We start from the raw sequence: 23161 nt of genomic DNA, 5'->3' as shown, positions 1-23161 counted from the left end.
AAACAACTCGTACGTTTTACAATTACATATGTGAAACATACGTGAACAATATTGCTTATAAAAAGGTCTACTATTATTAAGTAAGTTGCTTTTTCGTCATTAGAAATATAAATTTCCTAGTATCAAATTCACGAACTCTACTCGTAGCAACATATAACTGTCCATTCGAAAACACTGGACGTCGCAATAATAGCACAATTTTATAAAAAGGTCGTCTTTATAATTTGTTTATGGTAAAGGGCGGTGCATAATTGATGTCACACTTTTCAACACTTTCAACCGCCTTTGTCACGAAGTTTCGCACTTCACCATATCCCCTCTTCCCTTTGTCACATGTCACGCAGTTTTTCATAAACGTTCCGATCAAAAAAAGGCTTGTTGTCACATTCTTCCCATTGCATGTCCCTCTTGTCATTTCTTTCCTCTTCCTTGTCACAAACTGTTACTATTTCGTAAACCCCGCCTTAAAGCGGGACTTCATTTGTGGACTGCCCTTTTTTTGTGGTAACAGTATGCGAATATATATTTCCCGACTGTTTCTTTACGTATGCAAAGTAAAAACATTTCTCGCGCTGCAATTGATGTCAAAAGTTTGAAACCAATAGATAAAAAGCGCCAATTTCCCAATAATCTAAATCTTCCCAAATGAAGTGATACTGTAAAACTCAGATTATACATAAACCTTCTGCATGAACAATATTTCTTTTTCAAAGTTTAATGTTATTAAGTAAGTTGCCTTGATCTCTGCCATTATAAACATAAAATTTCAATTAGTCAATTGAACGAATCTTACTTGCTACATTAAAAATTGTAAATTCAAAAAATTGGACGTCACAATAATAGTGCGATTTTATATTTAAAAAAAATCGTGTTTGTGATTTGTTTACACGGTTTAGGGGACAACTGACTAATGACCTTTTCAAAATTTTTGATTAATCTACCCTTTGTCACAAAATTTCACTCTTCACTATCCTCCCTCTTCCCTTTGCCTTATGTCACACTGTTTTCACAAACGTTTTTATCGACAAAAAAAGGCTTTATGTCACATTCTCCAAATTGTTTGTCCCTTTTGTCATGTATTTCCTCCCCCTTGTTACGAACGGTAACAATTTAACGAACTCCACCTTAAAGTGGGACTTCATTCGTAGTCAGCTAGTCAGCTCCTTGCAAATAGACATATTTTCTCTACTCGAATCTACTCTTATTTTCTCTCTCTTTTACGAATGCAAAAGAAAAATATTTCTCGCCCTGGCATTGGTGGCAAAAATTTGACACCAGTGGTTTAAGTTCGCCCATTTCACAATTATGGAAGTCTTCCTGAATGAAATGATACCGCTAAACTCCTTTAATACGTAAAACTTCTGTGCGAGCAATATTCTTGGTAAAAGTAGGCATGAAATATAAAATTTCCAACAGTCAAATGAACGAACTCTACTCGTGGCAACATATAATTGTTCATGCAAAAGCACTGGATGTCATAATAAAGTGCCACTCATATCAAGCTTCACCTTGCGATCTCTTTGTGGTGATAGCAAATGCAGGTATTGTGTTTAAAAAAATTTTTTTAAAGAAGTTGATTTTATCGAAACTGAAAGTCCTCCATCACTCCGGAAAATGATTTATTTAAATATTAAAATCGTGAAAACATCATCAAAACGAAAATATTTTAAATGCTAGTAGTTACCTGCGAAGCTTCATAATAAAAACGAATGCAAGAATTTCATTTCTTAACGCTCAAGCGAGAAATGGCAACTCACATCATTTCATCCAGCAATTTCTTCACGCTAACTAAGTTGCGGGAAAAATAAAATAAAAATGAATTTTTGCTAACTTATAATTGCTTCTAGCTCCGTTTCTATTTATCTTAGCAGACTTCCGTTTTTGAGCCGTAAAACGGATGGTCAACGTTTTTAGAAATATTTTTCACTTCTTCTCGAGAGCTTTCCAACCATACCAATCTCGAAGCACTAAAATGCAATTTTCGTGTAGAAAGAGCGTTTTAAAAAATGAGTTAAAACTAAATGTTTCACGCTTCCAACAATGAATTTCGACAATGGAAAAGAGAAAAAATTAAAATTTCGAGTTTCGACAGCTAAAAAACACTAATACTTTTTTTTTCTAGTGGATTTAGGTTATTGGACCTCGGGCGCCCTGGCAGTTTCTTCGTTAGGAGTATTTTTTTAAAAACCCTTCCAACCATATCAAATTTGGAAAAAAAATTGGACCATCCGTTCACGTAGAAAGAGTCATTTAGGACGAAAATGCGTTTTTAATTAATATCTCCGTTTTTTAGGGTTCAATTTCAAAAATTTTTATTAATGACACTAAAACTCGGTAATAGCTACTGAACAAAAAGACACACAAACAGAGGAGAAATCAGTACCAAAAAAAAAAAAAAAAATGGCTTGCCTATTAATATGTAAAGATAAAATAAATTTAAAATGACTTTTGAAGTCAGGTCTTAAGTAGGCTAGTATGGTTATATAGAATCCATTTGAGCCATGTCAGAAATATGACGCAAAAATAAATTACTTTAATATAAGTAGTGCAGCAGAATAAAGTTTCTAAATAGCTTCCAAACAGTAACTTCAGAATTAATGAATGAAGTATTAATTAGCTATGTACAACATTGCCACTTTTTTCCGTAAAATAATGACTACATAGAACTATCTTTATAACCTTGCCAGGTGAGTGCAGCACTGAGATTCTTAAGTTTTCTTTTTAACCTTTTTTACTTATTTTTTTGAAGTCAAACGGCTCAAAGTCACTACACTTACATGGAAATTAACTCAATTAACCAATCACAAAAAAGAATATATATATATATATATATATATATATATATATATATATATATATATATATATATATATATATATATATATATATATATATATATATATATATATATATATATATCGAGCTTACTAAGAATACTTTTAAATAAATTCGGAAATGATTAAGGCGCAATACGATCTGCTAACTCGAAAACATACGTTAACAAGCCTTAGGAAAATTTGAAGGGAAAATCTGGAGAAACGCTCATTATCATCAGGAAATCTCCGATGCGCACAAGCTAATGAAAAACTTGGACACCAAAATGCTCTAATGATGTTTGCACAAGTCAAAGATAATATGCTTAGTATTTTATTTTAATTTCTATGGAAATCATGCCAATTTGAGGATTTTTTATGCTATGTTTTTTTTTTTTTTTTTTGAAAATTTCAGTAGCATTATAAATTGACAGAAATATGAACTTAATAATGGCTACATAAATACTTTCTCACTCAGCTTCAACGAGATGTGCGTGCAAAATTCATCTTTTAGTGAATCAAATTGTCTTGTTTATGTTATCGGTGTTCTGATTTCTGATGTATTTGCTGTCCTAATTTCTTCCCTTATTTCTATTATAGCATTATTGAAGAGAAAGGATTTTTTTCTGGGAGTAATTTTGCATTCAAATAGTTCGTTAAAATACTTTATATTGTTAAATGTTCCCTTTTTGTGTTCATTATCAGTCAAATTTTGTTGTGATCTAATGTGCCTAAAGCCTCAATTTGAAGTTTCTTTTCACTATGAAGAATTTAAATTTGAAGGAAAATTTCCGCACGTATTGTTTGCGCCGTTGTCAGTGTGATCTTAAATACACGTTTTAGCTTTAAAGTTTTTTTTTATATTGACATTGAGAAGATGATTCCTCTGAAAAAAATTCAAGTGGAATTAGATCATAAAAACACTTGACATGATTTAAAAAACTTTTATTCTCATGATGGGAAGAAAATGCAGCATTTTAAAGATGTTTTTTCGATTTTATTTCTACGAATAGCTTCCTGTTGAACACATTCATTCTGTTGTCTTTAAACGTATAACAGTTGAAGGAAAACATAGCACATTTTGTAAAATCAGAATTGAAATTCTTTTAAAAGGGCTTAAGGATATTCGCGTAATCTAATTTTGATTTTATTAATGTGTGCTTAACGAAATGGAAGGAAAAATTTCGCCACACAATTTGAAATATATTCGCACAAAAAACGCACGGTTTTGAATTTAAAGGTTTGGTTGTATTCATGGGATTTTGTGTGAAATGTTTTCAAAAGGCAGCTGTTGAATTGAAAACCTAAACTGGAAAAAAAGGTCACCTATCCTTAATTAGTTCTTTCTTAAATGGGAAGGAGGGAGTAGATAATTTCTTACTTTGATAAGTTTCAGTATTAATCTTATTCACTAAAATTTAAATGTCTCAAAGGACTAGCATCTAAATAAATTTCTTCTAATATTAATTTAAAATAATTCATATTTTACGTCAAATTGACATATTTATTAAGCAATTAATAATTTTTTGCTTCCGTTTTCAGTTTAACTTTTCAGGTCATAAAAGTTCATTGTTCCAGAAATGTTTAAAAAAATAAAATTAGAGATCACAAATTGATATTTTTAAAGATTTCACAATGACTTCAAGTGTTGTATTTTTTATTTAAAATTTTTGGCGGCCAAAATATATTGATTTAACTATTCATCCAAGAATTTGTTCTGCTTCTTCTGAATTATCACCAAGTGATTTATAAAAATATTTAAGCACATAGAAATCAATCGGCAAAAGTTGCGAATTAAACATTTCAATTATAAAATAAAACGTGGACTACAAAAATACTTCAGCTCACGCTTTGTTTTCAAGTTTTCTTCAAAATGCAAATCGACAATTTTAAAAGTCATTTTAAATGACAGCACAAGTCCTTTTGTTGTGCATATTTTATTTGAAGAAAAAATCACGTTTATTTTCAGTGAAGCACTCTTTCAAACAGAAAAATTTTAATTAACAACGATAATTAATTTAGCTGCAATGAAATGCGTCGCTGTTTTACCGCATCAGAATTTCAAAGTTTGACGCGAAAATTTTGTCAAGCAGATGCAATCCAAACAATAGCTGTGAATACATAACTACTACCAGAAAACTACATTCAACAGTAGCTTGCGCATTTCAAAAAGTTAGATGAATTTTAATTCGAAAAACGTTCTTCATTTTTGACATACCTAGCAGTTTCATAAACTATGTAATGGGTTTTACTGCTTTTGCGTTTCTGGAATGACATTTAGAGTATTTTTTTCTTATTTCGCCCATCGTTTTCTAACATTCAAAATGTTTCCATAAGTTGAGTTTAAGAGTTTCAACAAATTCTGATTTGGATAAAATATTAAACTATCTACCAGTTACGTCTGTTATTTTTTTTCTGTTGACATAAAAACCTTTTTTTAAAATAGCAATATGTTTTTTTTAATATTCAGTGTAACGTGACATGGAGAGAGGAGGTATATGGTGATTGACGAAGAGTAAAAATTAGTTGAAACGACGGGAGGAGGGGGGGGGGGGGGAATGGCCAAATACGTTGAAAAAAAGTGCGACGTCATTTAAGAAGAGCCCTTATGCGATTTCTTTTGTGTAAAGCTGAAATTAAAAAGCAAGAAATGCGTAGTTAGCCCATAATCCTCTGTCTATTAGACATTTCAAACACAAACATACGTCTCGTCAGTTAGGCTTTGTATTTTAAAGACTTTAAAAATACTACAATTATGAAAAAGCACGGCATACATAAATACTTTAATGAGTGCTGTAAATTATGAAAGGAATGCAGGTTCGACACTTGCTGCTGAAAAAGTTATTTTTTTTATATTAGCACTTTTATTATGTCTTGAATTTTCGTAGTTAACTCCCACCTACAAATGTTAACTCGTGCAAGAGGTTAATCAAATATTAGCTTCTTTGAGGCAGAAAAGAAGTACTTTTTATCATTCACAACCACGTGCTAAAGTAATCGCGTAAAAAGCAGTCGTGGATTTTTTTTTTCTTGTTTGCACTTGAAGATCTTTTTTTTTTTCATAACTCCCGGAAAAAGCGAAGTAAGTATCAAACCCCTATCTGAATGTTTCAAATCGTGTTAAGACAAAATAATATGAAATTAATGATTTTTTTTAGCTGCTGGTTAACACGTGATGTTACTACTTGGTATACATGTTGTAGTTGAAGTTTAGTAATGGAGAAGTTTTCGTTAGAGACAATGTTTCTCCTATTTATTGGATTAAATTGCTTCTTCGAGATCACATTAGAAAAACGAATGCAATTCATAGTTTTTCCAACAAATTCGAGATGTTTTATCTATATTAATAAGCATTAAAAGTTATATGTTTTGATTTCGATGAACGATAAAATTTTTCATTGCCTAATACGACGTATAACACAATCAAAAAAGTTCAAAATGTTATTATCATGTTCAATTTGGTTGTTTAAGTCAAGTTTTAATTCAATGGAATTCAGTGTCAATTAAATTTATCTTATCTTTATAATAATAACCAAGACAATGACATTCTTAAGAAGACGAAAGTTTAAAATATGCAAGACACTCTTGATAAGGTATTAGAACGAGATAATTAGGCATTGTTTTCAATCACTATGACTTTACTATTTATTTAATAGAAAATTAACTGCGGTAAAGCCGGATGCAAAAGAATTGCTTGAAAGCTATTACCATTATAATAAGAAAAAACCGTATGTGCTATTAGGAAAAGTCAGAGACAGAAAGAAAAACCGCAGATATTTTAGGAAATTGGAAGTCTTGGGAGATTTTAACTTAAAATAAGTCTTGCAAGTGCAACCCTCCCCCCCCCCCTGCCGTCTGGTGAAGTAATGACGCTATTTTTTTTCTCCCTTTTCAGTAATTGACTTCTTATTCGTTTATTGAAGCAGAAGAATTTACTTCCTGCTCATTCTCTTACAGAATTTTGAAAAATGTACCAAAATGTGTTTAAAGCATTTAAGTGTAAGAATAAGTTCTTAAAAAATATTTATTACGAACAACTCTGGATATGCGATAGTAAAACGTGCGATAGTAAGTACATTACCCACCAGACACCTAAAGATATCTCCAAATTTTTAATAGTTCAGACTAGGGATGCACCGATAAGCAAATTGACCGATTAAGGATGATCGATTGATTGGCAGAAGATAATCTGCTGCCGATAATTTTCAATGATAATGTTTTTTCATGCTACAATTTCTACATTATCATGTTTTTTTTTTTTTTTTTTCGAATTTGTAGTTCCGACTGTCAAGCACTAATCAATAGTTTGTTTATTTTTGCAACTAACGATTGATTTTCTCCAGTTTTATGGTTTTCCAAAAGTATTAAAAGCTCCTATTTAAATTCCGTGAGCCAATTTTCTTATTAATGTTAATGAAATAGTATTCTTTTAACTAGGCATAAAAATTCAAATAATTAGTTAGTTTCCCATGATCAATAGGCAATTCTACGTTTTAGTAGTTACTTAATCCAAGACATTTATTCTTAATCAAAATCGCAAGGCAAGTATAAGTGCTTCAATCATCAATTTTTATAAAAATAAAATATAAAGCATCTTTTAAAAATCAAAACATTACAAACAACATTATATATTTTGTTGAATGGGAATGAAGTAGTTTTTAAAAACAAATTGTAAAATGTATGTTATAGTTATGTGCATAAACAGGGGATACAATGAATGGTTTTTTCTTGTTCGAATAGAAGTCTTCCCTCAAAAATTTTAGCGAAAAGGTGTAGAACCAGGACAGACAGTTATCTCACAACCGCCTAAATTTTTTTAAACAATAAAATTTTACATTTTCTTTTGTCTTTCAGTCAGTAGTTTCCTGTTCTCAACATACTTAAAGTAATTTTAATCGAAAAGCATTTCCCCGACGATTACTTTGCCAAACTAGTCGGTTATAAATAATCCGCAATGCGACTGATTACCGATTGCTACCGATTAATTGGTGCATCCCTGGTTGGAACTTCGTCATTCACATCCCCAAATATATACATAATTTAATTTTAATCAAGTAGAAGTTAATCATTATGGAGAAAAACTGCATTCGTGTGGTAGGAAACTTAATGATTTATCTCTGCACTAAAGTTTATAAAAAACATATTCAACTTACACAAGATTTTGTGAAAAATAATTCTTGGATTTTTATGTAATGTATACAATGATAGATAACTCATAAACATATAATTATACTTAAAGCACTAATAAAATATTGGTGTTTATTCCAATATTGATATTGGCACTAAAAAGGTTTAAATGTGTTATATACATTTTAAATTAAAATATTCCATTTTATTTTTCACTTGAAAATTTTAATTATGAAAAAGCCAAAACACGTTCAGCTTTTTAAAACACGTTTAGCCAAAAGTTAAAAATGTATTAAAATAAAGTAAAAGATCGTCAAAATAAAATACTTTTAAGAGACGTTTAAACTTCTCTTGAAAGTGTCGCAATTTAGGGATTTGGAATATTAAAACACATTTCAGTACTATGTGCTACATTTTTTTGGCGGTGTCAAAGCCTTCTCGAGGATTTTGTAACTTAGAGGTATTATCTGCATTACAGTTGTTGCATTTAACGTGATTGCAAAACATATTTAAAAAATCTCATCCGTATTGTTTTGAACTTAAATGGAACAAAATATTTGCTACTGCCGTTTTCTAACTTTAAGAGTTTCACTTTTAACCACGATATAATCGCTTACAAAAACGTCGAATATGTGCAATCTCTTTTTTTTTCTCTTCAGTAGCTTTCAAAAATAGGTAACTGTTACGTTGACAGCAATAACACAAACTCAAAACTGACACCAATTTAAACTTTCAAAAAACAAAGTTGGGTGATTTTTGCCACACTTTCAACACACCTCGCGTTCTCCATTGATTCAAAGATAGTTCGGAGTGTGGGAAAGTTCGCATCAATGCCTTCAAATAAGATTCCTTTGTGACTCAGGAATTGTTTTGAACTTCGAAGCAAACAAAAGGTACAAGGGAAAGTTTATTGTTTAAACATCACATGTACAGATTTCTAGATATGATGGTTTCTATTTACTCCCCATCAATGTGATTTGAGTTGCAATTGACGTGGTACCAAGCCACCTTAACCTGTTCTACAATTGTAATTCCTTTCCACATACAATTCCCATTATTGATTTTTTTCTTTCTGTGCAGGAATTTTTTGCAATAGCCATCGTGTGCAGACATAATTATTTGAGTCCGTTGTCCCAAATTCAGTAGAAATATAACTATAGATGTGGATAAATTCTTTGAACAAAATGACTTAATACTACGAAATACTGTTCATCTCTCTCCCTCTCTCTCTCTCTGACATGAACGTCATTATATAGGTCTTTTCATTAATTTTATGTTTCATAGTTTTTGCAAAATTATTCCTAGATCAGTACAGCAAAGAAAAGTTGCTCTTATTTTAACGTGAATTCAAAAATGTCTTTTCTGATTACTACTGTTATCTTTCTTTTTGTGCAGACGATAACGTCTTCCATTTTTTGCATTTTTTTTTTCAAATTCATGCATTTATTAACAATGTCGCTCTGGGATCTTCATGCATGCTTAGCATTTGTCAGATTTGATATATTTGCAAAAGTAAAATATCTTAACGATTCATCATTCTCATTCCAATATTCCATACCAGAACAAATAATAAAAGCACTTTATTAGTAGATTCAAGTGCATCAAGAACGAAATACATGCTAAAAAAAACATCGTCAAGCTGTTCCAAATTCATACCTTTTTTTGTAGTGAAATGAAGTGGGAAACGAAATCGGTTAAGTTGAAGCCTCACTGTAAATGATCTATTTCTTTCCTTCTTATTGTGTGATAATGTGTAACAGAATCCAGATTCACTTGATCTAATTATTGTTCAGATTCTCACTAATAGCTTCTAAATTTAACTGCTTCAGCTCATTAAATTCAAATTTGGAGCATGATTGTATTTAATTTATCGTTACAGAAGTAGAAGTGTTTGTGTATTACAATTTTCACTTTTTTCCCAGGCGAAGACGATAACACGATACGGTTGGAATACGCATCTTGCGTTTTCTCAGTTGCTTTTTTTTCTTTTCTTTTTTTTTTTTTTTTTTTTGAGAAATTTTTAGGGAAACCCGTTCTTTTGAGCAACAGCCCTTTTCAAGGAAACCGATATTAAAATCATAAATTTAAACAAAAAAAGCGCCTTAATTCTAGATGCCTTTTTATTAAGTTTATATTGACCAAAGTAAACGCGTGAGAAAAAGTGTTTTTTTTAATGCTAAATTTGCTGCAGATTTTCTAATTTTAAAATAAAATACATAAAGTACAAAAATAGCAGTAATAAGCGATTTATTTGTTTTGTAAGGTGTATTTTAGGATAACTATCAATAATCTTATATTAAATTAATCTTTTGCGTCATATGCATGCAATTTTTTAGGTGATTATTTGCTTTACTAAATTTCCACGGTATTTAGGCATTTGAAGATCTTGTTCAGAATGCAATCTCTTTGATTATATCACAACTCACCTTTTTTTTTTTTGCTTAATGCAATAAATAAGACCTAATTGCTATTTTTTTTTCTGGGAAAAGGCAAGTTATTTATAAAAAGTATATTAATCAGGGAAAGAAAAATTGAATAAATTTGCTATAAGCAGAACAAATGAAACATTTAGTTACATTTATTAAACCTCCAGTGTTCGCGTCGTGAGCAAAAAATCTGTACCATAAAGAAAAAAAATGTATTTTTGGTATTCTACTACATATTTGGTTAATGGTGATATTCTCTCCAGTCTCTCTCCCTTCACAACCTTCATTTATTTCGAAATCATTAGTCTTTGTCCGATCGTCACGGGGGCCGATTTACTAGTCGGAGATATTGTAGTGTCAATATTTTTTTCCCTCTCGCGTAATAAATGAATGAATAGACATATTAGAAAACAGTAATAAGCTGCGTTTCGACACCACAAAATTTGCAGATTATGCAGTAATCTGCTAATTTTGTGCGTCAAAACTTTGTTGATTACTGTTTACTTTTCCGAACAAAGATATTTATTTATTTAAAACTTATTAGAGTTGTTAAACTTGAGGAAAATAAATTGTGTGAGAAAAATATTTATGTGCGACTTCTGGAGGGTTAATTTTGTAGAACTATATAAACATATATGTACGCTACTACACATATACTTGTAAGATTCCCCTTTTTCTGACCGGTTTGAATTTCTTTTTGATAATTTATATTTTAGTTTCTCCACACCGGAATATTACAGTCCAATCATTTAACCATTATAATATTTTACAGGAAGAAGCTTTTCTTCCCGTAACGGTGTATATTCAAGACATCAACGACCATGCACCAGAGTTCCAGAATACGCCGTATTTTTTGGATGTAGATGAGGTACAATTTATATTACTAATTAAGATTTTAAGAAATTTTCTTGTTTAGAATATTTTTTCTTACCTAATGCAAAAATTAACTGTTAATCAGTTTTAGTTTATTAAAAGTCATTTAGTTTTGGCATGGTTTATTTTGCCTTTTCATTAACTTTAATGTTGTTACTAAACTTTAAATGTAATAAGTTATTTTCTCTTAATGTTTTAAGATACTCATACATATATTATCTATTTAGTTTGCTTACTTGTTATCAATTATTGTGACAAGAACATGAAAATCATCTAGCACTATTTTGTGCATGATGATATTTTTAAAAAGAGTTGCTATTTTTTTTTTTCGTTTTGAGTTTTAAATGCAGTGAGTATCAGTGCCTTTTGCATCTAAGAATAGTGAGTAATTTTTGATATCCACTTAACCACTTATTTATTTTTATATTAAAAACGTAAATAAAAAACATTTGTGCTTCAATATACACGTTCAACATAATAAGATTGTTATCAAGTCTTGTATATGATTTTAGACATATCATTTTTTGAATCCTGAGAAAATATTAAACTGCGTTTAAAAATGTGTCTTAAAAGAATCAAAAATTGCGCGACTTTACGCTGATCAAATAATTGTAGTTTTATGGAACTCTAGATCCATCTGATTGTTAATTGTTCTACATTAACTAAAAATTTATTTTACATGCAATTGTTTCTAAACTCTCCTACATTGAAGCGTAATAAACAGCATAATTGATATTTAACAATATTGCTCTCGAGTTTAAATAGCTTGTTTTTTTTTTTTTTCAATTTTCAGCTTACTCCAGTTGGCCTTACTGTATTTCGTGGTATCCACGCTATTGATAGGGACAAGCCAAACACGCCAAATTCTGACGTCACATATTCCATTGTGGTAAGTGTTTTTAAAACAAATGAATAATGGCAATTAAAGGAGGATGATTTATGATTTTTATTATTAGGAGTATTTAAAATACAGGGAATTTATTACGTCTTGAACTAATTAAGAAAATTTATTTAAAAAAACACTATTTAAGCACTTTACCTAAATCTTTTTGTAATTCTGTTTTTTGTCTCATTGAATTTTTTACCTCATCGGTACAATACTAGCTGAAGGCATGTATGCGGCGCTAGCATTGGAAACAGAAAAATGCTGTTCGTAAGAGAAAAAAATCGTAAGGAGGGTTTTGGGAGGCAACACCCTCTAACTTTTGATTTTAACCCATATTATCAATCCTAGTAGGGCAGTTTATATCCATACAAGGACTGTTGAGATTAAAGCCTCACTCAATTCAGACTACGTAGAGCATAGCTTGAAGTTGAATATTTTCTAAATTGGCTCAGAGCTACAAATGCGCGCACGCGTAGAAACAAGGAGTGGATACAGACTAGCATTTTAGGGCGAAGGCTGAAAAATATGAAGTGCTGGGTACGAAAAATTTCTGAATCTGTTTGGGTGTCAGTAAAAATCGCCAAATCGATCAAGAATAAATGTCTGGTATTGACCAAACTTTATTAACAAATTTCAGAAGCACTGGAAATAAGTATTATTTCAAATATTTACGAAAAAAATGATTAAAAAATTGAAAACAATGCGTCAAACACATATATTTCATTCATAGACGACTTGGACACTGTAATAATATATTTGCATAATATTCTACACCCTTCCATACTTTTTGCAATTATTAAATTATAATCACAAACAATAATGAAGGATAGATAATATTGCGAGCGGTTTAGAGGAGGTTATAACCACCAAGACTCTTCTCTTGTATCTGCCCCGGTGTTTTAACGTTCTGAAAAAGCTTTTTTAAGTAAGGATTAAAAAAAAAAGATTCTGTTTATATCTAAAGTTTATATATGCACTGAATTTTCTTCATTGGTGGGGGGGGGGGGAGTTCGTCCAAGGACTTGATAAACACCCTGTATATCTAATTATATCAGAGTCATTCCGCTGTTAATAATAGTCGTGCCTACGTACCAGAATGCCTTATTTCATAAATTGTTTTAAATTCTAGATTTAATGACATGAAGTTTCATTAGAGAATAAAGTAACTATACATGATTTGTGTTAGTTATCGAAGAAGCACATGCATTTTTTAGAGGAAGAAACTGAAATAAACACTTGCCGATTTCTTTAAAATGATAACGGGGTCGTTTCCAATATTTTAAAAGTATTTTTTTCTGAAAGAACATGCTTAAAAACATAGGATCTAACCATTTTTAAATACATTGTTTAAGTTTAATATTAAAAAAACTTAAATCGGTGATCTTTTATTGTTTACATTTCTTGCCGATGACATCACAAATGATGAAATGCCATTCTGTGTTGCCATTCACAGTGCAAAATATTTAATTCGTATCTTTACTCACGTGTATTGGCAACGTTGTGGTTGTTAGCAAGCGTAGAGCGCAATTTTAATTCGCTTCTTGAGTATTATAATGTGGAAATCGGTACAAAATGCGCCAAAGAGCATCATTTGCTACGTCATCAAAATCACGTCTTGTTTGCAAAATCGGAACATTTTAAAAAATTAATTTAAAAATAACTGTTGGGAAAATGAAAGAATTTTCTGGGTCCATGTTTTTTTTTTGCTTATTCTGTCAATTTCAATGACTAAAAGTACTACTTTTGACTGAAGGAAACAACCCCATTGAAGCCATGAAAGACATTTGTCTCTCGATAAATAAATATTATTTTAATATTCAATTGTGAAAAACATTGCTTTAATCTACGTGAAGACTACTTGAACTTCTGGACAGAAAATTAAAAAAGCAATTGCTGAAACACAATAGCAGAAATTTCAAACTTCTGAATGAAATTGATCACTCACGAATCTTTGCGTAACAAAAATAAGTAAGAGTGGTAGTGGAGTATCACTACTTCTCAAAAATCATAATTGAATAAACATATCGTGTAAGGAAAGTTTTTCCAGCATTGAAAGCCTGTAATCATCCCATTCCATTTTTAGGGAGGAAATGAAAACAACTCGTTTGCACTCTCGGATCCCATCGAGGGCATTCTCGTTGTAAACAAACCATTGGATTATGACTATGGCTCCAGGGAATTCAAGCTACGCATTCAGGCTTCGGTAAGTAAGACTTTCCTGTAAACGAGATAATGATCTGGAATGTTAAAGCTGATTTTTGTTTCAGTGGCAATTGATTGTATCGAGTTAATAACTGCTTTTTAGAAATTATATGAACGAAATTAAAATATGCCGATATAAAAGCACGGTAAGATTGTAGAGATTCATTGACGTTTGGTGGCTTGCTTACTTTCTGATTTGGTAGACGAAAAGAAAATCGTTCACGTCGTCACACTCTCGCTCATTATGCATTATTTTTTCTGTTAATGTTTTTGGCAGATTTGTTTTATTTACTTGATTTGTTAGTTTTTTTTCATTCTATTGAAACTTTCAATCATTCTAATAGTTTAATGTACACTAAGTGCCCCCCCCCCAAAAAAAAAGTCGCGGTCGAATTTTAAACGCTCCAATTTTGGAAGAAAGTGATTTGATGAGCATTACAGATATTTGCATAAATCTTTGCTCGATGAAACGTTGTTCAGTTGGTGGATACAGGATAATAGGCTTTTATCTCTTTTTTTTTGGCGTAGCTTCAAAAATTACCAAATTTTTATATTCCACGTGCACTAATTGTCCAATGAAGCCCATTGAAAAGTTTAGATTTTCTAATACTCCTTTACGGCTAGCGCCAATCCTATAACTATTGTCCGATTTTAAGCGGTATAACTAGGATTTTTTATTCCTGGTATATCTCAGACCTCTGCACAGAACGAATGGGGGGGGGGGGGCGGGGAAAGGACATCTGTTGGCCCGGGACCGAGCCGGATGGGGGCCCAATATTTTTAAAATTAGGCGTGAAATATAGGGGTAAGCAATATGGAGGGGGACAGAGAAAGTCATTTGTGACGGGCTCTAAAATTTCTGCTCACGCCCCTGCATTTCAAGGGCTAAGATGATTGACATACCAGAAGCAATGCTGAAAATTTATGCCTTCTCCAAAGCGTCGAATGTAGATGAATATCCATGCTGAGCTCGGTTACCAGACTTCTTTGAATTCATTCCTTTTCCGGAAAATCCTGAGACCTATCAGGTGAAATGTCAGCTAGAAGCATCTTGCATGGATCACAGCCTACAAGCCCAAAAAATAGTTATACCACAAATAAAAGTTTAGAACTGAATTAAAATATGTTATGCTTATTAACGCCAAAAAATTTACGATTGCAGATGTCATGAAAAAAGCCATCAAAAAAGCCTCCTGATTAACTATACTCAACGTTTTAAACTGTGGTGGTGAGAACATCTAAGTCAACTTTATGTCAATCATTTGATCATCGGAAAACGGTTTCAGTTTCCAATATTGGATTTCATTATTGTTTTTAGTTTTTGTTAACTGGTCATACTAAAAAAGTATGAATAAAAAGATACAGAGCTATCAAAAGAAGACGAAACCTTATGTTATTTTTTCCTTAATGCTTCATTATTTTCTAGAATATTTTAGTACAAAATTAAGTTAATGTTGCTAAAATATAATACATTCTATCGTTAGAATACTTTAGTACAGTATGTGTCTGTCTCTGATAAGTACAAATTTATCTATTTTTTGATTTTTTTTCCCCTTCGTGTAAAACGCGTTTGACGTTTTAACATAGTAAACATGTTTAAAGTTTATTTCTTTTCCCTTAAATGTTAAATAGTAAAAAAAAAAATGTTTTGAACTGAAAATCGCTGTTTTTTTTTCTCAAACCTTCTACGTGGACTAAAACTCAATGTCAAGATAAAAATAAAGAAAAATTACATTACTGCGCTTGTGACGTTCTTAAAATAATTGATCTGACTACCTCAATTCTATGAAAAAAAGGCTTGCTGTTCAATCAATTCATCAAATTCCCTTTTCATTGTACAGATCATGTCATCTAAAATTATCTTGAACTACTTAGGTGGAGTTATTTTAATGGATTTTTCGATCAAGTTTATTGATTGAAAATATTTAGCAGTTGAGTAATTGTAATTTATTAAGGTAATAAAAATGTATTAGAGCAAGCAAATTCAAATTGTGTTAAATGATGGATGATCATGAAGCTGTCAATAGAAATATGCCAGATAATAGTGTTATGTTGTTGTCAAGACTGAATTCCTCGAATGATTTATGGAACTTTCAATGACAAAAAAAGTTCGCGGAAGAACTTCTGAGTTCCAAAGTTTTTCGACTATTGCTGATTCTTATGAAAGATTTTTTAATGTCATAACTTTTAACTTGAAGAAAATAGATTCGAAAATGTAACGGACGTTTTATTGAGTTATTGATGTGGTACTTTTTTTTCTATTTAAGAGAATAGTTTTTTATTGCTTTGAAATAAATGGCGAAAACCTTTCTCTAGTTTTAGAGCATACAATAGTAAGAATGATCGTTTAGTTGAAATTTTAAAGTGCGTTTAATTTACATTTCTTCTTGTCACTATTATCAGTTTAATTAGCTACAATCTTTTGTGCAAAATGTCTGTAGCATTTTAAAAATGCTCGTTAGCATTATCCATATTTTGCCAAAAAGTGTGGTACGAAATATTAATATTATTTAAGAAATTAATAATTGTCGTAATTTTTATTTTAAATACGCATCCGATTAAAACATTAGATGTGCATTCAAGTTTTAGGATATTATACTGTTGATTCAGCTTTTTCATAATTTATTTTCGATGCTAATCTATTGTTGATTTTTTTTTTGGTTAGGACCAGTTTCCCTTCCTTCCATATATTTTGAACGTTTGTTTTCTTTCTTTATTTAGTTGAATTAACGTGTTTACATTTTTGACTTATTTGTCGGATTCTTGTTTTCAACGTTTTATATCAAACATCCTTTTAATTTTTATTAAGTTATTTCCTAATTGAAAATAAAGAAAACTATTCGTTAATTATCTACTACAGTTAAGTGATTTTTTTTTCGAACCTAAAATAATTGTATTCTTAACTTTTTTTGTTTTATACATCAGTTTTTAATTTTTACTTTCAAAATATTTTAATAAAATAAATTTATTGAATTTAATTTTTAATATATCCGGTCAACCAGTGTTTCTATTTTGGAGGAGTAATTTATTATTTCGTTCAATGTATTTTTCTGTTTTTACTACTTAGTTTGATTTTTACCAATTGATTTCTTTCGATATTTTAATTCTAAAATTATTTTTAGATTTTGAAATTTTTTTTTTATTTTAACGCAATTTTTTTGAGTGAAAAATTCTTTCAGCATGTTTTGTGAATGCTCATTAACTATAAAGTATGGTGCATACAATATGCTAGAAACTTCTTCATGATGGTGAATTGAATCGCAATGAGGGGGTAGAAGTTGGAAGTTTTCTTCCCAAGGACTTATGGATTTTAGTCATACAGTCATTCCCTGTATGTCAATATATATAGAGGGATATTATGACTCCCCTCATCTAAAGAAAAAAAGCTCTTGTGCTACGGCATATACCTTAGAGACCATTCATTAATTACGTACGGATGATTTCGGTTATTTTTGACCCCCTAACCCTTGTAGCTGTGCATAAAACTTTTCAACCCCCACTCCCTATTCTTACGTAAGATTTCATTTCGGTTTTCAAAATAATAAAAGATTGTTAGAAAAGGATCAGTTCCAATAAAACGGCCAGTTTGACAAAAATCAAAGATTTTTATTTTTGTTTTAATTTTTGAATCCACTATTATTAAATTATTTTTAAAAACCTTTTTGAGCAAAAAAAAAAAAAAAATATTTACTAAAAGGTTGGAATTTAGACTGAATGTTTTTTATTGACTTTTTTTTGTATAAGATGCGATACTACTTAAAAAAAAAACATGCTATACATAGTGCAAACATTTTATTATATTTTACACTATTCATTCTTTGCAAAACAAGCACATCCTAATACGTTTTTTACTCTCTAGACGCAAATGAAATATGATCCCTGCCAAACCATTTGACCGCGCGATTTCTAATAAATAATATTGACTTGGAAAATATAAGAATGGGTTTGACCCCCCCCCCCCTACACCCAAAGTTAGGGTATGTAGAGATTTTTTCAACCCCACCTCCCCCTAGGGACCCTTACGTAATTAATGAATGACCCTTAATTATAAACACGCGCAGAGTACTCCCCAAAAAAAATCTTTTTTACTACATAAAAATGATCTTTGTTGCTCCATATCATATTGTCTAAATAGTTTATGCCAACAAATTACTATAAATAAAATAAACACATTGGACATCTGATATTTTGAAGGAAATATTAAAGAATGTAAAAATTAAACATGATCATCGTTTTTATAAATAATTGACAGCATATACTTTACTAAATTTTTAGCTCTCTATCCAAACTTGATTTGTCTGATTTATATTTAAAAAAATGAAGTGCACAAATAAAGTTTTTAAATTTTTAAGCAAATTACTTATTTAAAAACGATTAGAACGGTGAAATATTCTGCCAATACTATGCCAGTGCCAGTTGTTATTGAGGTACTAAAGTGCTTCCTAAACACATTGAAGATACATCAAATGGTTTCTTCAAAGAGGAAACAAAAAGCTTAATGGGACTTGTAGAGACCCTTGTAAAATACTATTATTTTACCATCCATTAACCCTTTCTGTGCGACTTGCCTATTTATTAAACATATTTACTAAACTCACAAAATCACCATGACTGTTGTTTCCTCAGTCGCATTAATCCTAATTTAATGTTGTACAAATTGTTGTAATGCCTAATGAAAGGAACACAAAGACTTGGAATCTTTTTATGCAATGCAGTTCTAAAGAGTAAAAGAGAAAGGCCTGGAATACAAATTGTTTTTGATGTGCCCCAGGGAGAAACATTTCATTATTCAGACCACGATTTTTCCTGCTTATCTAACGGTACTTAGTATAAAAAATTATTACGCGCAGACATATTTTAATTTGTTTTCTTTTCCTTCTCATAAAACGTGGGTGAAGGTCAGCTCTTTTCATGGAAATGCCCGTCAAGGATTGTAGAAACACAATTTCGAGGTACCCTTTGATGTTTCATTTGTGACTAACTACTCTTGGGTCGAGTTAGTTTCGAATAGTGGTACATTTGTGGCATTTTGAAAATGCCTGTAAAAAAATCTTTTTGACCCAGAAGGTTTTTAAAAGCGTAATTGTGCGAAAAATTTTTTAGTTTCATCTGTTTGTCTCAGATGTTCAATTTCAGTTGATGGTTAGGTCACCAATTGTGAAAAAGTCTTTTGATGAAAAAATTAAAAGTTAAAATCCCCTGAAACTAAATGGATTAATTAAAGTTTTGAATATTCGTTTTGTAAATGATATGTTAGATCATTCAGCGAGTTAATTGTTTAGAAAATTCTCTAACTTTAAGAAACGCCATTAACCGTTTTATATGGTTACTTACTGTTTTGCGGGTACTTCAAATGAAAATGAAGAAATGCTAAGAGGATAGATATACTGTGGTATTATTTTTAATTTCAAATAAAATTTTAAGGGCCGCAATGCTTTTTCTAGCAAACAATGCACTAGCTTTAAAGCTAGTTCAGAGCTGCTAGAAAATAATTTAGATTCTAATACGAGTGGCAACAATTAACGCTTAGTTTATAAATTTATTTTTTTGAATGAAAGACATTCGTTCTACATTTGTGGTATAAATTTCGCATTATTTTAATACCTATCATGTGTCAACTTTTTCATTACATTTATCCAATAAGAAATAAAAATGGAATTGATGCAGAAAGTCATTTCTTAAAAGATAAGGAGGACGAAGGAATTTGTGAATACAGTGAAACCTGTGTAAGTTGACCACTTGCGGTGCACTACTTTAGTGGTCAACTTAAGCAGGTGGTCAACTTATAGAGGTTGAATTATATGGTAAGATCTAATTCTGTGCCTGAAAATAGCGGTCAACTTAGACAGGTGGTCAACTTACAAGGGTGGTCAACTTTACAGGTTTAACTTATCATTTATATTCGCTTACGGACTAACATTTACATATTTTATAATAACACTAACAAAATATAACAATAGTAATAGTAGATATATTAACTTGTGAATAAGAAATCTGGAAGAATGTATCTCAAACTAAATGTTATTCGGAAAGAAGCTTTAGTATCTTCCAACAACAGGTGGAATCCCAGAGTTCTCTTAACTTACGCTTTTCACACGGACTGGAAACTTTGTTATGCAGTATATATATGAGAAGAAATTTTTAGCTATCAGCTTTAAGTTAATGACTAGTTATAAAAAACTAAGAAATTTTATTTTGGTTTGTGCCTAATATTTTCTTATTCCTTATAGTGTACTTAGTTATATTTCTTTCCCGCTTTGTTTCTTACGTTTTAGTTCTTGTTTTATTTGTTACATCTCCTATGTTTACTTCGTGGCAATTATTATTTACATAATTGACAGAATCCTTCTATGTTTCCATTTGGAGATTTTTTTCGAAACATTTCATAAAATACTTCATTAATAAATTGCTTCTGTAATCATTTTCCATCGGGAAGCTAGAATGAACATTGCTCAAAAGTTCAAATCAGACGAATCAGGAATATTACCATTACAAAATTTAATAAAATTTATTATTTTATGATATCACGTATAGTTTTTTAAAGTATTGACTTGACTTGATTCTCTTAGCGCCTAGTGGAGAATAAGGCCACTAGCGTGGCTTTCCATCCGACCGGTATAATGCTGCCTCCCTGGCACTCCTCAGCTTGGCTTTTTTATAAAAAGTATTATTCATCATTTTGTTTATAAAACTCTTTAAAAGAAAACATATTAAACACTTAATCGTTTACTTGCGTCTCTACAACATAAAATAGTCTATCAAGTCAGCTGCTCCTAATAAATAAAACGATGTTTCTATGTGTAAAAATGTTCTTACCACGTTAAAAGTCTGTAACGTGGTTTTTTCAAAATTCTTATGTCACTTAAAACGCTGAATTTTCTTTGTAAGAAATGATTTTTTTTTAGAAATTCTACGAGCTGTTGAATAGCCATAAGAATTGTTTTTACCAAGAAGTAAGCCCGAAGCTTAACTAAATAAAAGGATTTCGTGATACGCGATTCTTATTGAGCTGTAGAATACAGATCAAGAATAACGAAGCGATGAATTCATTTTGGCAGTTAAAAGTATCGTTTGACTTTATTGTCATGGTTGCGGCCCTTTACTCCCTTCATTCTATCTAGACTTTTTTTTTCTTTTGTGCTGAATGTAAAATATATCCTCTTTTATAGCGATGATTCTAGTTATCTTGTTAAAATGTTATTTTTAAGGAATTCATTTCCTTTTTATAAGCTAGCTTAGAAGTTTTATTTTCCGTCCTGAAACTACTTCAAGATTTTTGGTAATTGCCTTTAACTACTTAAGTTCGTTTTTTTTTTTGTATTATTTTTACTGAGGATAAACTACGAGTAAATTATACTGTAACTAAAAAATTCCTTCACTATGTTCAAAATACATTCACATAAACAATTTAAAATCGCATTTTTTCCTTACAAATACTGAAAATATATTGATTCAAACTAAATTTTATTCGAGACTTTTAGTTAGTTTAGCTAGTTTGGTTTAATTCTCTAAGCGTTTGATTGGTTTCAAGTTTGGACTTTTTTCATTGATGTTTCGATGTTTTAACTTAAAATTCAAAGTTTATTTAGCGTAAATTATTCTTTATTAATCGTAAATTTTTGAGTCGTCTAACAAATCATACGGTTTTTGGGAAAGTCCACGCTTGAAAGTACAATAATAATATAACTCTGCGGTGTATAAAAGTATGTGAATATGTGTCTGTGAAAGACCAAAATTGGAGAATGTCGACTTACACCGGTGTTTTAGCGGAAATATTCGTCCCCCCATCCAATGTCTTAGGTTTATGAGAGTTGATAACCGACTAACGACGTTATTTACTATATTTTGGGCTTTCACATTAACATATACAAGCTCTATGGTTTTAAGATTGAATGTATTTATGTGATTCCAAGTTCAAAAGCATTTAAAAAAATAAAGCGATTGCGCGTGTGAGGGTAAACTTATTATTATAAATTTTAGTGCAGAAATACTAGTTGTTTTTATTAATATCTGAGTAAATTGGTCTTTAGACTTTTTTATCTGTCTTCTTTTTAAATTGTGCTGAAGATCTGAAAGAAATGATACAAAAAGAGCTCACACACTTTATTACACAAGGTCACATAAATGTGAGCTAATATTTAATTAAGCAACATAACGAAATAAATAGAACAATAAGTATTAGATTTAACAGAGCCGTTACTATAAGTTAAATGTAATACAGAGTTAAACTTTAATTGATCTTGTTTAATGTTAAGTAATTTGAAAAGAAGAATTTTGTTTTTCAAATTATATTTAAAAATCACACACTCAAAGGTAAAGAAATTAACTTTAAATGGTCAAGGATTAAGTCAAATTGAAGATTGCAGACTTTTATTTAATTTCATTATTATGTTATGCCAGTGTCTTGGTAAAAGTAAAAATTTTACAGACGTGTGCACCTAAACTATCAATACTCGAATATTTTGAATTAGTATCCAATAATATGAGAAAATAATTACCTTTTTTTATTTGTTTTCTTTTTATTAAAATATCTCTCTTACTGTATATAAAACACATGCACCCTCATGAAATAATTTCACTTTCGTGACACTGGAATATCTAGTACTCGCATAGTTACTTTTAACGTTGCTTAGCTGTTTTACTCTATAAAAGAAATTAAAAAGTTAATGTGCCAAAAAAAAAAAAAAAAAAAAAACGAAAGATATTACAACCTGTCTTTATTCGAAGTCATACATTGCAAAAATGTGGTTGCATATTGAATTATAAAATGGTGTAATCTTTTTGACGACAAAGGATAATGCAAAATTGAACAATATTTTGGTGCATCATTAGCA

The 23161-nt window shown here is 30.5% G+C and overlaps 1 protein-coding gene across 1 annotated transcript in view; it reads left to right on the top strand.

Annotated features, from left to right (window-relative positions):
- The window catches only part of LOC129220625 (protocadherin Fat 4-like), a 190189-nt gene that overhangs the window by 20723 nt on the left and 146305 nt on the right, over positions 1 to 23161 (top strand). Inside the window, 3 exon segments of the mRNA XM_054855055.1 lie at positions 11139 to 11234; positions 12033 to 12128; positions 14209 to 14328. Coding sequence (XP_054711030.1) covers positions 11139 to 11234; positions 12033 to 12128; positions 14209 to 14328 — 312 coding nt within the window.

This window comes from Uloborus diversus, chromosome 4 (genome assembly GCF_026930045.1).
Source record: "Uloborus diversus isolate 005 chromosome 4, Udiv.v.3.1, whole genome shotgun sequence".
In the NCBI taxonomy this organism is placed as follows: Eukaryota; Metazoa; Arthropoda; class Arachnida; order Araneae; family Uloboridae; genus Uloborus; species Uloborus diversus.
This window is presented reverse-complemented; position numbering and strand designations above follow the sequence as displayed.